Source organism: Drosophila ananassae, chromosome 2L (assembly GCF_017639315.1).
Source record: "Drosophila ananassae strain 14024-0371.13 chromosome 2L, ASM1763931v2, whole genome shotgun sequence".
NCBI lineage: Eukaryota > Metazoa > Arthropoda > Insecta > Diptera > Drosophilidae > Drosophila > Drosophila ananassae.
The window spans coordinates 14,569,981-14,582,455 of NC_057927.1; the positions used below are offsets into that span (position 1 = coordinate 14,569,981).

A 12,475-nucleotide genomic window follows, 5' to 3' on the forward strand; every position below is an offset into this window, starting at 1 on the left:
AGAATTATTTGATAAAACAAAAGTGTGCAATTCATTTATATAAATATTTAGCGCGCATGTTGAAAAAAAATTGTGTTTGTGAGAGCGGTCTCCCACACCCTCTCTCGCAGCCTGTTTCTCATTCTTCCGAAAAGTTCTAAACATTAATTTCGATTAAATTGTTAACTTATAATAGTTCTCTTTTATCTCACTCTCTGTGAGCATGCTCAATTTTTTTCCTCTCTTTCTGCTGATTTGACTGCTGATGTTTCGCAACACTATTCCCGGGCTGTAATTTTTTTTTTGGAAATAATCGCATTTTTATCCAAATTTAAATGTTAATTTTGTATTTCCGCAAATTAATAAAGCTTCAAATATAGCCAGAGAAGATTTCATCATTAAGTTTCAGGGATGATGATTACTGTATTTAAATCGTAGTGAATGCAAAAAAAAAACAAAAGATCTGGCTTTTTTCGGCTGTATTTGCCAACACTGGGCCAGAGAACGTTGTGTTATTGCATTTCGCTTTTGTTATCGTTCTGCGGCGGCGACGTTGAAGAATTCCTAGCCGATTCTTCTTCATCCTGTGTAAATAATTGTAATTTAAATAATATAAATTAAATACGGAAGCACACTATCAAAAAAAAAAATCCGAAGGCGCATCGCGAATGCAGTCTGCTTTTTTAAGTGCATGTGTAAGTGTTCGCCGAGTCGAAAAATCAAAAAATCCAAAATCTGAAAACTGAAAAACCGAAAAATACGAAAGATTTTTTTTCCCCGACGAGACAGTTTTTTTTTTTTTTCCTCTTTTTACATTGTCATCGTCGGTTTCCTTTTCGGCCTGCGAGTACTTCTGTGTTTGTGTGTGTATATTTCCAGACCGCTTTTATATTTAAAAATGTATAAATAGTTTTGCGAATTTAGTTTCTGTATTTTAACCGAAAAAGGTAAAAATCAATTAAAGGGCGCTGAATAATTGATAGGATTTTTTTTGGTGAAATATTTTTCCGATTGTGCGTGAGTGTTGGTGTGTGTGTGTGAGTTCTTGTGCGTTCCATGTTAATTCTTGTTGCCTTTTTTTTCCCTGTTTCATCATTTTCTTCCTTGTCAGCGGCGGCCATTTGGCTGCTCTGCTTCTTTTTCTTCCTCGGGTTCTGTTTCCTCCTCTTCCTCCGCATTACATTTGCACACTCACACACACACACATTCAGCGTGTGCTCTCCTGCTTGCCCTCTGTTTCGCTCTCCTTTTTCGCATTGCCGTGCCGTGGTGCCGCTCTCTCGGGACGCCTTGCATTTGTACACACTCGAATTTTTCCCCAATAAGAACGCATAACAACCGTATTATCACACACAAGGTTACCTTAACTCGCCCCGCTCGAAATACTTAATAATTCGATTAATTATTCATCGATGGGGAGGCCACCAGGCAGGGCCACGCCCCCCTTCCTTTTGTCTTCCTTCTGTTTGCTGTGTCTTTTGTTTTTTTACAAGTCTCCTTTATGGTTTATCTTTATGTTTGTTTTTATATTCCCCGAATGGTGCGGATATTGTGTATGTGTGTGTGTGTGTGTGCGGGTGTTGTGGGGGCTTCCAGTGGGCCCCCTGTAACACTCTCTCTCTCTCTCTCTCGTATGCTGCACTTGCTCGTACTTTCTCGCTACGAGAGAAGGAGATTCTCGTAAACATCGTCTCATATTCTTCTCTTTTCGCAGAAACTTAACCTCAAAAGTGCGGCCGCCTTGCCTTTCGTCTTCTTTTTTTTTTTTTTTCTCCTTTTCCTCGCCATTCGTTGTCGGCCGGCATCGTGTTGGTGTTATTGTTGTTGTTGTTGTTGTTGTTACCCTCTGTGTGTATGTTAATTTTATGTGTTTTTCCATTTTAAACCTCCCCCTCTTGAACCCCTTTGCTTGCCTCTCTTATTTAGCTTTTTTTTTTGTTGTTGCCCAGGGGGAGGGGGTGTTAGTTTGCAATTCATCAGATATATACTTTTTTACATAATATATAGTATATATATTATTTATTCTCTCAAATAATCACATTTCTTCGAAAAATATATCCTTGACTTTAATGTCACATAAACAATAATTTATTTTTACCAAATGTGATCAATTAATTCAAAATTTATTATTACCAACCAAAGAAGAAACATTACTAAGTAAGTGTATCCCCAGAAAGTTGACTATATTTTTTTTTCTCTTTTTTTTTTTGTATTTTCGCGCATGATTCAGCTTCGCGTTGTTCTTGTCCGGACTTGTTCCCGACTTTGTTTATTGTTTTCGTAATGAGAGAGAAAATCATGGCTAGTATTCCTCTTTCTACTCTTGCTCCCCTTTCTCGTCTTTCTTACTTTTTAGACGAAATTTGTTATGTTTTTGTAGACTTGTGCGCCCCTTGTCTGCCGCCTTCTGTGTTATCGGACTCTCTACCATGACCAGCTCAAAGTTTTCTTCTGGCACAGTGGGCCAAGTACCTCCTATAACCAATCAAAAATACTAATTTAATAATATATTTTGTTATCTTTGCAGTTTGTGTATATTTTCATCATTAAAACGACGTGTAAATTAAAATCATCTTAATTATAATTAATAAACAATCGCATTAAACTAAAACGGAAATTCCAAAATTCTCAAAATTAAATCTGTGTAAAAAATTCAAGTTTTTAACCAATTCTTATACGTAATTAAAATAATAATCAAGTTCAGTTCTCTGTTAAGTCAACCAAAAAGAAAAGAAAAAAGAACTTAAAACGACTGTGCAACTGTGTATAATATTATTCATAATATTTTGTGTAAATTTATGTAAAAAAAAAAGTAATAAATTACAAAAAAAAAGCAAGAAAGAAAATAGCAACAACAACAACCAAAAGCAAAACCGATCGATTCAATTATTTAATTTTTTTTGGAGCAGAATGCAAAAAAAAAGTGTGTATGAAAGTTACCAGCAAGTCCTGTAAATTAATGTTAATATATTAAGTAAAAAGTGTGGTTTCTCTTTAACTGAAAAACACACACACACACACACGGGTGTATATTTTGGGAAGAGAAGTTGTGGAAACAAACCCCAATTTTTGTGTGAAAATAAGTACCCGTGACGTCGTAAAGTTATTGATGTTATGTGTTGAAAAAAAAAAAAGAAAAACAATCAACTAAAATTAAATCTGAATCTGAATTTGAATCTTAATCTTGAAAGTTGGCAATACGCGCAAAACTAATCAGCTGCGATAGCTAGGAAAGCCTTCAAAATTGAGCTCCTAACCGCGCCCACAATTGCGATATCGACGCCGTCGCCGCAGCATCATCACCAGCAGCAGCAGCAACAGCAGCAGCAACAGCAGCAGCAGCAGCCTATTTATCAGCAACATCAGATCCAGCAGCAGCACCAACATTACGGTCCTCCACCGCCCTACTTCCAGCAACTTCATCAGCAACACCAACAACAACAACAGCAACAACAACAGCAGCAGCAGCAACAACAACAACACATGAAGTTTTTGGGCGGAAACGATGATCGCAATGGACGCGGTGGCGTCGGCGTGGGTTCGGATGCCATTGTGGTAGGATCGAGGGGTGGTGGCGTAGGATCTCAGGATGCCGCCGATGCAGCAGGAGCAGCTGCTGCCGCCGCCGTAGGCTATGTCTTCCAGCAGCGCCCATCTCCGGGAGGAGTGGGTGTGGGTGTGGGTGGTGTACCGGGTGTTGGAGCAGTTGGATCCAATTTGCATGATGCAGCTGCCGCCGAATTTGCGGCACACTTCGCCCAGAAGCAACAGCAAACGCGTTGGGCGTGCGGCGATGATGGCCATGGCATTGATGTGAGTGTCCTTGATAGTTATCCTTCTAGTAATCCTTGATAGTCCTTATCCTCCTTATCTCTAACCTATTTCCTTTATTTTTTCCATCTCCAGAACCCCGACAAATGGAAGTATAATCCTCCAATGAATCCGGTTAACGCCGCTCCTGGTGGCCCGCCCGGCAATGGCAGTAATGGTGGCCCTGGAGCCATTGGCACCATCGGCATGGGCAGTGGACTGGGCAGCATGGGTGGCAATGGTGGAGGAGGAGCTGGAGGTAACAACGGTGGATCTGGGACGAATGGAGGCCTGCACCATCCCTCGATGGCGGCAGCAGCCGCTAATATGGCAGCCATGCAGCAGGCAGCTGCGGTGGCCAAACACAATCACATGATGTCACAGGCAGCAGCTGCAGTGGCAGCCCAGCAGCAGCAGCATCAACAGCACCAGCAACAGCCGCCCCACCCCCAACAGCAGCAGCAGCAGCAGGCCCAGAACCAGGGGCATCCCCATCACTTGATGGGCGGCGGAAACGGTATGGGAAATGGCAACGGATTGGGCATCCAACACCAGCAGCAGCAGCAGCAACAACAACAACAGCAGCAACAACAACATCCCGGCCAATACAACTCGAACTTGCTGAGCCACGCTGCCGCCCTGGGTCACATGTCATCCTACACCCAGTCGGGGGGCAGTATGTACGATCATCATGGCGGAGCCATGCATCCGGGCATGAATGGGGGGATGCCGAAGCCACCGCTGGGACCGCCGGGCGCCGGTGGACCGCAGGACTATGTCTACATGGGCGGCCAGACGACGGTGCCCATGGGAGCGGCGATGATGCCGCCCCAGAATCAATACATGAACAGCTCCGTGGTGGCGGCTGCCAATCGGAATGCAGCGGTAAGTTAATAACTATCTTAATCAGGGTGTTTAACTAGGGTTCGAAGGATGTAGGTCCTTGTCAAGGGTTGGAGGACAGGGGAACTTTCTGAAGTTATGACTCATCCATTCTAATAGGGAGCGTCGATTAGTTAATAAATCGATTAAATTTCAGTGTAAATGGTGGCCCCAAGTGGCCCTAATGGCCCTTTTTAAATCGAAACTTTATGAGAAACTTTATCCATTCTACTTTAATGTTATTTTCGTGTAAGAAGGATAATCAACAAATTCCTACTCGTCCTTGCCAAACTTTCTTTCAAGTTTGTTGTTGTTAAAAATGAAATTATAGATACTGCTAGTTACTATCTTATAGATACGAGATACATTTCTTGGGTTTCGTGGGAAATGTGTCTGTTCTGATTCTTCTCTTCGGATTCTTCGCTCTTCTTTCTTGTCTTTTGCTATCCAACTAATGGAGATAAATGTGGTAATAGAGAGAGGGGGGAGTGGGAGAGGGAGGGTATACATAGATCCCATTCCGGTTGCAATTTTTCAACCTTTTAAAGCCAGAACACACATTGCACATGCCACACAAACCTGCCCCCGCTGCCACCACCTCACCTGTCACCTGTCTGCTACTGGCTACTGACTACTGGTATTTTAGCCAGAAACTACTCGCTACACTCGCTGGCTGAAAGAATTCCATACTAATACCACGGCAGAACTCTCTGTTGTAATGAGCGGAGATGAGAGGTTCCTCGTTATGTCACAATTGTTTATTGGAAAAGCAATTTTAATTAAAGAATTTCAATCGTTCTGGCCTCAGGTCGCTCTGTCCTGCAATTTCCTTTCAACTTCCTCTTTAAAATCAACATTTTGCTTCAAAAATAGTCCCGGGTAGTATGAACTCGAAATACCCTTCTTTTAATATCTCTTCTTTGCCACAATTTCCTGTATTTTGGGAAAATATTTATTGCATTTTTGCCCAAAGGGGGACACAGGAAAAAGGGGAAAGAAAATTGAAAGAAAGCCCAAGAAAAAAAATAAACTTTCATACTCTTCTGCACAATTTCCTTCTTCCTCACTCTTCTAGAAACAAGAAAGGACTTGCCAACAGAGAGCTTTGGAAAAAAGTTTTTTTGTTATTGAGTTTTCTTTCTCTCCTTGTTGTTGTTGTTGTTGTGCTCCTGTGGCGTCTGGAACTGTTACTCTACTTTTTTCCGACTTTTTTTTTGTATGTCCGTTAGGATAACAGTAAGCACTCGATAATGATATTTGTTTATAAACCATAACTATTATATAAACTATAGAAGACTTAACAATACTATTTATTAAAAACTAAAAAAAATTAATATTATTAAATTAATATAATAAATATAATGAGATAAAGAATATCTCACATTCCTAGTCTCCACTGTATTGCATTTGTAGTTGTAGGATAGGATATGAATCGGAGACAACGGCAACTGCCGCAATTCGCTAAACTCCTACCCCTTCGCATCCCCCACCTCTCTCCCTGCTCCACCTGCCGCCACGTGCACTCTCCCCTCCCTCTCTGGCTCTTTTCGGTTCTTCAGAAACTATCTTCTGCTATCTGTGTGCTCTCTAGGTTGTGTGTTCTCCCCACAGCGCTGCGTGTTTTTGACGCGCTCTTGTTGCTGATGTCGTAGGTCATTGATTTGCGCTTAACTGCCGGGCGGAACGAAACGGAATGGAACTGAAAGGGGGAGCAGATGAGTGTGGACAACAAAGAGGGGCAAGGGGGCATAGCATTTTGGGGAAAAGAGGTGCGACGATGATTCTTCTTCTTTGTCATACTCTTGATTGTTGTTGTTGTTGCGGAGCTTGCTTATTGTTTGTTGTTGCTGTTGTTGTTGCCCTGCATGTGGCGCATTCTGGCTCTTCGTTCGTTTCTTCTGGTTCTTCTTCGTCTGTGCAGTGTTCTTATTACTTGCGATTCTTTCATGTCTCTGCTTGCTTGCTTTCCCCTTCCAGTGATCTCATCCCCCAGTCACCTCCATCCCCCATTCTTTTTTTCTTCTTCTTGGTTTTCTGCGCGTAATGATTTATGTGTGTGAGAGTTGCTGATTGTGTGTGTGTGTGTATGAGTGTGTTTGTGTCTGTGTGGGGCATCTGATTTTGAGCGCAGCTTTTTCCTAACCCCCCCCCCCCCCCCCCCCCCGCATTTCGCTTGAGTTTTCTGGTTGGATAATGGGTTTCCTAATTGGAACATCTCTGTTAAGAAGCTTTTTTCGAGCGTTTTTAATTGTTTTTTTTTGTCCTCCTTTTTAGGCTCTTTTTTGTTGTTGTAGGGCCTGAGATTCAAATAAAAATGTCAACAAAGTTGATTATTTCCTTTGTAAATTAGTAGTTACCAAATGTATCTCAAGGGATTCAAATGTATCTGAATATCTGCAAGATATAGTTTCTGTTACTCACTTCACACTAACATCTTGTTTGTGGGCAGACACCTAGCCACTCCCCCTATTTGCCGGCCCCTCCTTTCGCCCCAATCTCATAAACATCTACGTTCTAATTGAACAAATCCCCTTCCACTCCCCCTCCCCCTGCCGATGTTCGCCAATTAGCTGAAATGTTGCAATTTTCCAGCATCTCTCTCCAAGACGCTCTGCTTTGGCTGGTAATGACTGAAATTGTGAGTTTCTAGGAGTACAGTGAGGACTTTATATGATGATCCATACCAATAAAGTTAAAAAAAATATATATATATTTTTTATGTCAGAATGTCAGAATTTAAATGTATTTTAATTTTATAAAATGGTTTATTAGGATTATATTTTTGTATCTTAGTATCTGACTTGTAATCGACTGCTGACTGTGGCGCAAACTTCATCGGCTTTGATTGATTTGCATTGCCGGCTAGACCTGGTTTAGTTTCTCTCTATTTCTCTATTTCTCTCTGTCTTGTGGCACGTTTTTTTCCCCGATTATCTCAGCCGGTTGGTCAGCTGAGTCGGCAGCTGCTCTCTATGCGTCACTCTTGCCTCATGCCTCATCTGCTATCTCGCTCCGATCACGCTCATTTGCATTAATTAAATAAAGCATTTCAAATGCAACGGCAAACTGTTTGACAATTTAATTTGCCATTACTGTTTAGTCTGGCTCTCCAAATGATTTTAATTGCTGGCAACTGTCGCGGGCAATTTGATTACACGGAGGTTAAGACAAATGAGAGAGAGAAAGCGGGAGAGAGAGAGAAACTCAGGGAAGATGAAGGGAGGCTTTTAGATATTTAGATATTCTATCTGGTATCTGGTAGTGCGGAAATGTATCTTAAACTGGGTTAAATTTTGTAATTTAAACGAAATTCTTAGTTTGGGGAGAGTTTGTTGGGTAATATATTTTGTAAACAAAGATCATATACAATTATAAGTATTTTAAGTTTCAAAGTATTCAGATTTCGCTTTAAGATACTCCCTTGATTACAAACAGCTCCTCTTTGTAATCAAACAGCTGCTTGAAGAGCTTGTGTTTGCAAATCATGATCGCTTGATCACCAGAGGGAGAGAGAGAGCAAGAGAAAGAGGCCCCCCACAGAAATGAGCGACTTAGTCGGCTTTTAAGCTCAACTGTTCTCTTTTTTGGCGCTCTCCGTTTGACGGCTCTCTCTTTGACATTACGTAAAAAAAATCTATGCCAAATGCGGCTTAGCAAACACAAACAGAGGCAGACAGATAGAATGCTAAGCTTGCACGTGTGCGGTTGGTGAGAGACGGCATGCGTCCGTGGGGGGAGAGTGCCCCCGCTAGACCCCCCTCATTAACGCCTCAACTCGCTCTTTTGGGCAGCATAAATTGTTGCTGATTATGTTATTGTCAGACAACAGCTGCTCGCTCTCTCCCTCTCGCTTGCCCTCGCTCACCGATACTTGTTAGTGCTTGGCCCACCTCTCTCTCACTCTCCTTACAGTGGAGCTCATTAATATAGTTATTGTAATTTTGAAAATATAAGTAATTTTCTGTATTTTTGGGGTGTTATGGGAATTGTTTTTTATTTTTCGGTATATTGTTTATTGATACTTCAAAAATCTTAGAAGAAAGGTCTTTTAGGTGTGTTTATCATTCCCCTCCCAAGCGTTTCTATTTTCATTAACATAGCTGTGCTTACCTTAGCGAGATATATATTTTTTTTTTCGCGAACATTATTCCACTGGGGAGCGTAGAATTTTCAGTTTGGCCGCAACAGTTGACTCGTCTGCATGGAATTAAATAAATGAGCAGATTCGTGTGTATTTGCCGATCGTTGAGCACGTTTTTTGTGTTTCTTGCCGTTAAACAAAAAAAAGCCCCAAAAAATCGACAAGTGAAAACAATTACAGAAAAAATGCTTTAAGGCAACACCAACGAATTAGCTCTCGAGTGTGTGTGTGTTCTTGTACATAGTTGTATATACCATATAATTAAATATATATAAATATTTGTATGTAAATGATGTGTTGGATGTGCGTCGTCGTGTGAAAAGCGCAGCTGATTGTTGGATATCCGAAAGTTTCAAATCAATATTGAAATTGTGAATAAATCATTAATCTATATACCGAATACCGACAAAAAAAAAATATATATATATCTGATATATATACATACCATTGTACTACAACCACGGTGTGTCCCCACAATAAGAGAAAGAAGAAGAATCACCAGGCCAGGCCAGGCCAGGCGGCTAAAAGCCAGTGTAACGTGTTTCTCTCGCCTCGTCCCTTTCTCACCCGCTCTCGACCGCTCTCTCTCTCTATCTCTTTGTCGCGCACTGGATCCGTGTGTTCTTTCCGATCTTGCCTCTCGCTCGCACAGCCTGTCCAATGATGAAATTACTGCACGACTTTATGTTGGAAGCCCGATCCGCCGAGGATGTTGCACTCACACAGGAAATGGTAAATGACAAAAAAAATAAAAAAAAAGTCAAGGCAAAAGGCTTTAGGCTTTAGTCCCTTTAAGTTCCTCAATAATTGGGCTCTTCAGGTGTCACAAGTGGCGCCCTAACGTGGGACGATTATCTTATCCTTACGATAGGATCTTTAGAGATAGAGATAGACATAGATAAAGATATTTGTTAAAAAATGTGTAATAAAAAGCAATCTCTAGATCTTAATTGTTTTATTTCAATTTATTGTCTTTAATTACATTTAAAAAGGTTATAATAGATTACTTTGTCTTTCAATTGCCATAAAAATTATGATTTATGATTTATGACTCTGGAACAGGAATTGCTTTAAGATTATTCTTTAAGATCCATTCAGCCTCGCTTCAGATACAACCGGTTGATGACTGAGTTTCTTTCTAATGGCTGTTTGGTAATTTCTTCTAAACGATTTAATTACAACTGTTTTGAAGTTGACAGAGCTATGAATAGATAACTTTGGAATAGATAACTAAGCTTTAGTGATAAGGAACTGACTATTCCCCAAATCAATCAAGACTAGGTGGCTTGAGATATGATATCTTTAAGATAGTCTGTCAAAAACATCTTAATAATACAATTAAAATGGTAAACTACAATTATAATACAATTAAAATACTTTCAGAATGTATAATTAAGCAATAGATATATTTTATCTAAAGATTTTACACTAATAAAGCTGATAAAAAGTTACTTTTTATTTAAAAATATTCTAATAGTTGCATTTATTTCACTTCCCCCCCTAAACATACACTCTGTCAGAGAGATAAGTGGGAACACGTTTCAGACATACTCTTCTTGTTACGGCTGCTATTAGATAATGACAACACATACACTGTGAGAAATACTAATAACAATGCTATTAATGTATTAGCTTTGCATTTTAGTCGGAAAATTATAATTCAAAGTTTTAGGAAATCAGAAAATCGGCCTTGTTGTGGTGTAATCATAGTTTGAAGGCTTTTTGTTTAAGTGTAGCCTCCCGATTTAAATCCGAAACAAAGCGGTTGGTGTTTTAGTTTTTTTTTGCCTGCCTGTTGGGGTCGCTGGGCTCCATAGATAAAAAAAAAGTCTATAGTTTTTTGCGGTTATATGTATACCCCCATAGACTGCCCCCTGTTTGCTCTGCTGACTGCAGTTGATTTTTCGCTTTTTCTTTCATTTCATTCATTCATTTGGGTTTCAACTCTGACAATTGTTTTCTATATGCATTTCACGTATTTTTTAACCCCACCAGAAGACCACCAGAACTGTAAAGAGGGTTGCTGTACAAAGAAGGGGGTGTACAAATTTTATGCTATCTGGTGGGCCCCTACCTACCCTATCTATCTACCTACCAGTTTTTGTAGCCTTTTTTTTCGAGGGAATTTACATGAAAATAAATATTTTCCGGTTTCAATTATATATGCGATGTGTTTTGTGTTTTTTTTTTGCCTTTGACCGAACATGGTGGCCCCCCCCTGGACGGTCTATTTCACGCTTGATTGCATTGCGTCTGACTGATTAGGCTCTCTGGCTTTCAGCCAGAAAGGGGCGTGGCAGATGACATTCGCCACCCGATAAGGGCATGGCCTGGCTTCTATATATACTTCTCTATATAATATTTATATTCCCAAAAATGGTAAATGGTAATCCCATTTGAAAAGTAACACCTTTGGGGGAGCTATCCTCGATTTAAATAAATCATTTCGGTTTTTAGGCCAATAATAGTTGAAAATTTAAGCAGAAATTAAAGATAACAGTTAGAGGACAGGACCTATTGCCTAAGTAAGCTGGAATTATGCAATAAAGACTGGGTCTCTGGGGGAGATGGAGACAACGACAGGCTAGTCTCGACACCTTGGCCAAAACGGATTGAGTTATAGTACTCAGGGGACTCAACGGACAAGACAAGCGGACAAACGGACAAGCGGACAGGCGGACAAACGGACAGACGGACAGTTGGACAAACTGGCAATTGCCGGACAAAGGCGCCGGAAATGTTGCAACTGAAGTGAAGAAGAGAAATCCAACTTGGCGACAATTGAACGTCAGAGGACGGAAGACAAGGCAGTTTAACTTTTAGGGCGGCAGTAATAGTTAGGAGGCGTGACTAAATCCAATAAACACGAAAAACAGACAATAGGACTTGCAAAAAAGTTTCAGAAGGGAAATGCAACAATTCTTGGATGTTATTTGTGTTTCTGAAGGTCTCAAATGCCAGTCACGTGACTCGGTTTCACATTTTAAGATTTCTGGTGGAAAGTTACTGGCAACTTTGATGGTCTGACTTAAGTAGCAGTCTTAGTAGACATATTTAGAATTTAATTTTGATTCTTAAAAATAAAAAAAACGAAGAAAAGATGCTTCAAGATTCATGAATTACTTAGGATGACTAATAAAGATGTATCTTAAGAGGTTTAAGAACTCTTTTTCCTATTTAAAGCCTTTTTAGGTATCTGATTTTATACTTTTTCTTATATTTATTCCCCTTTTTGTGTTGTTTTTAAAGAGAAAGGCAAAAAAAGAAAGAAAAAAAGCGCAATAAACGCATTTCTCAGCCGGGCTGCACTCTTTTTGTTTTGGTTTCGCAAACAGAAAGCCCAAAAACAACAATCCACAGGGCTAGTTACATATAACCACTTTCAAAAGCCGGTTCCCCCAAACCGATAATTATTTATTTTAAAATGATAAACATTTTAAATATGTTTTTTTTTCTCAAAAAAATAGGAATTACTTTTCTGGCAAAAGCCACGCCCCGGCCCATTCGCTCTTCAGATACATGTACTTTTTCCTTCACTCTGTCTGCCATTACATGTGGGCCCGTGTTTAGCTTTATTTTTATTTTTATTTTTATTAGTTTATTTTTGTATGGCACGCGAAAGGTCTTTGCACTTGACAACAGTCCCCCCCGGAAAGGTGGAGG

At 40.2% G+C, this 12,475-nt stretch overlaps 1 protein-coding gene across 12 annotated transcripts in view; it reads left to right on the forward strand.

Annotated features, from left to right (window-relative positions):
* LOC6501200 (maternal protein pumilio) overlaps nt 1-12,475 on the forward strand; it is a 167,829-nt gene that overhangs the window by 431 nt on the left and 154,923 nt on the right. For 7 of the 12 annotated variants that reach the window (XM_044717330.1, XM_014911444.3, XM_032449435.2 and 4 more), the window contains exons 2-3: nt 2,507-3,792; nt 3,886-4,674. In XM_044717330.1, coding sequence (XP_044573265.1) covers nt 3,463-3,792; nt 3,886-4,674 — 1,119 coding nt within the window. In that variant the 5' untranslated portion in view covers nt 2,507-3,462. Of the gene's footprint in view, nt 1-468; nt 675-907; nt 927-2,028; nt 2,137-2,506; nt 3,793-3,885; nt 4,675-8,858; nt 9,545-12,475 lie in introns of those variants that run through there. The other 5 variants (XM_044717333.1, XM_044717342.1, XM_044717335.1 and 2 more) reach the window with 5 other exon arrangements.